Source organism: Gavialis gangeticus, unplaced genomic scaffold (assembly GCF_001723915.1).
Source record: "Gavialis gangeticus isolate Ggan-Ray unplaced genomic scaffold, GavGan_comp1, whole genome shotgun sequence".
In the NCBI taxonomy this organism is placed as follows: Eukaryota; Metazoa; Chordata; order Crocodylia; family Gavialidae; genus Gavialis; species Gavialis gangeticus.
Window position 1 is genome coordinate 108,479 of NW_017728995.1, and position 2,294 is coordinate 110,772.

Below are 2,294 nucleotides of genomic sequence, written 5' to 3' on the forward strand. Positions count from 1 at the left end.
AGGCCACAATTGGCCAGTTTCGCCAAGAGGTGATCATGGGATACTGGATCAAAGGCTTTTTTTTTGAAGTCAAGATATATGATACCAACCTCTTCTCCCTTATCCAGGTGATAGGTCACCTGGTCTTAGAAGGAAATGAGATTGGTCAAGCAAGACCTACCCACAACAAACCCATGCTGGCTATCCCTTAGGATGTTGGCGAAAGCCAGTCCATTAAGGATGGCCTCTTTAATAAACTTTTCTAAGGTCTTCCCCAGGATAGAAGTCAGGCTGATGGGCCTATAGTTAGCCGGATCCACTTTCCTCCCTTTCTTGAAGATAGGCACCACATTGGCCTTCTTCTAGTCTTCTGGAATCTGAAATCTAACCACCACTTATTTACTACTGTTTGCTACTGGATCATAGTTCACTTAAGCATTAAACAATCCTCAGTTACTAGGGAAGGAATATGGGCTGACAGCCAAAGAGAAGCATAAGGGAACCAAATCTTGCAATATCTAACTCCTGGGTCTGCCAATAATTTTCCATCTGAAAGTCTCACACAAGTTCCTTAACTTCCCTACACCTCAATTTAAATGTCCAGACAGTATGTATTTCAGTGCTTTTTCTGAGAAATCCCGAGAGGCTTTAATTAGTTTTTAAGGAAGTTCTTACCCCCAGAAAGATACTTTTATAAAATGTGGATGGCTATTACACCACCACAGTGGGCATGTAACTTTGTAAGTTAATATAAATGCATCTAAACTATTTTATTCATAATACCAGTGCAATATCCCCTTCCCCATTTTATTTTTACCTTTGAACGGTAGGTCCCCTTCATTTTTCACGCTAGTTGCACCAAATTCCTAAGGGAAAACAGAAGATTTTCAGAACAGAAGATTGCCAGTCATAATAAGTCTCAGAGCTGCAGGGGAACCATTTAAACAGTACATATTTACTGATGATGTCAGTCACTCCCCTGAATTAGTGGAAATCGTTAGTCAGGCACCTTAAACAGAGTTCCTTCGGTTGCTAGGCCAACTTTTCACAGCTTCCTCTGCAGGCACAGAGAGAATATTTTCATTTGGTATTATTCACTCAAAACTAAGAGGGGAAAAAAACCAAAACAAAAAACAAAACAAAAAAAAACGACCGGGAGTTGAAAAAGTAGGAAGACTCGTATTTCTGTTTCAGTCTATGAATAAAAATGATAGTGGGAGTGGAAAAGATGAGATCTAGTTGTAGAAGTTAAGGACAACATACGCTTAGCGTTGTGATGACTTGTCTGTTAATAAAATTTGAAAATTTAGAAAAAAAAAAGAAGTGTTTAAGGACAGATGTTATAAAATGGTGTATTGAGTTGTAAATTAACATATTTTAGTGATCAGATTTGTGCCATTGTTTAAGAAATAGATGATGTATCAGTGGGAAACTTCATTAAATCAATGATTTAAATCAGGATTTTCTCTGGCTGATTTAAAAATCATCTGGATTTAAATCAATCCACCCAATCATTGACTTAATCTAATGATTTACTCCTATGCATGTGAATATTGGATTCAGTGGTAAAAAGGTACATCAAAAATGTGACAGGCATGTGGTTGATATACTTCTTTTTGAAAGTGGATGCATGTTAGATATACTTGAGAGAATTGTAGATAGGCATAGAGTAAATCTCACATCATACAAATGCACCTGAAGGGAAATACATCACTTAAGTTTTTGAGCCAAGGTATAAAACACTGTTGCCTAATTTAATGTTATGACACATTAATAAAAATCCAGTTCTTCTGCATTCTAATATCATTAAAGCCATAGTCTGTCTGTCCATAACACTTTATCACACTCTGATTGGCTGACTGAAACAACCAATCAGAGTGTGGATACAGCATTGAGACAGGAGGTGGTGACACAGTAGAGTGCTGCCACAATGGTGGGGACACAGGGGATGGAGGGGTGGGGGGGCGAGGCCAGCATAGCTGGCCTTGCCCCCCTGCCCTGCATCCCTGGAGGTAGTGGCAACAGAGCAGAAAGAACCAGGGGTGCGAGGCCAGCACCTCATCAGCACCACCCCCCTCGCCTTGCTCCCTCCAGGCAGTGAAGATGGAGTGGGCCCCACCCACCCCTGCATGGCCACCAGAGCCACTGACCTCGCACCCCTCACCGCTTGCTCTTTGGAGGTGGCAGTGTGAGGGGGGAAGGAAGAGAGGCCAGGCCAACAGTGCTTGCCTCAGCCCACCCCTCCCCACTTCAGTTGTCACTGCTTGCAGGGCTGACACAGCAGCAGTGGGGGTGGGGGTGGGGTGGGGGGGGGG

General features: G+C 42.4%; 1 protein-coding gene across 2 annotated transcripts in view; it reads right to left on the bottom strand.

Moving 5' to 3' along the window:
- HLTF (helicase like transcription factor) overlaps nt 1-2,294 on the bottom strand; it is a 62,856-nt gene that overhangs the window by 46,338 nt on the left and 14,224 nt on the right. For both annotated transcript variants that reach the window (XR_002094993.1, XM_019503113.1), the window contains exon 9: nt 797-845. Coding sequence is in view for 1 of the 2 variants with exons in the window: in XM_019503113.1 (XP_019358658.1) it covers nt 797-845 (49 nt within the window). In the remaining variant the exon portion in view is untranslated. The remainder of the gene's footprint in view (nt 1-796; nt 846-2,294) is intronic.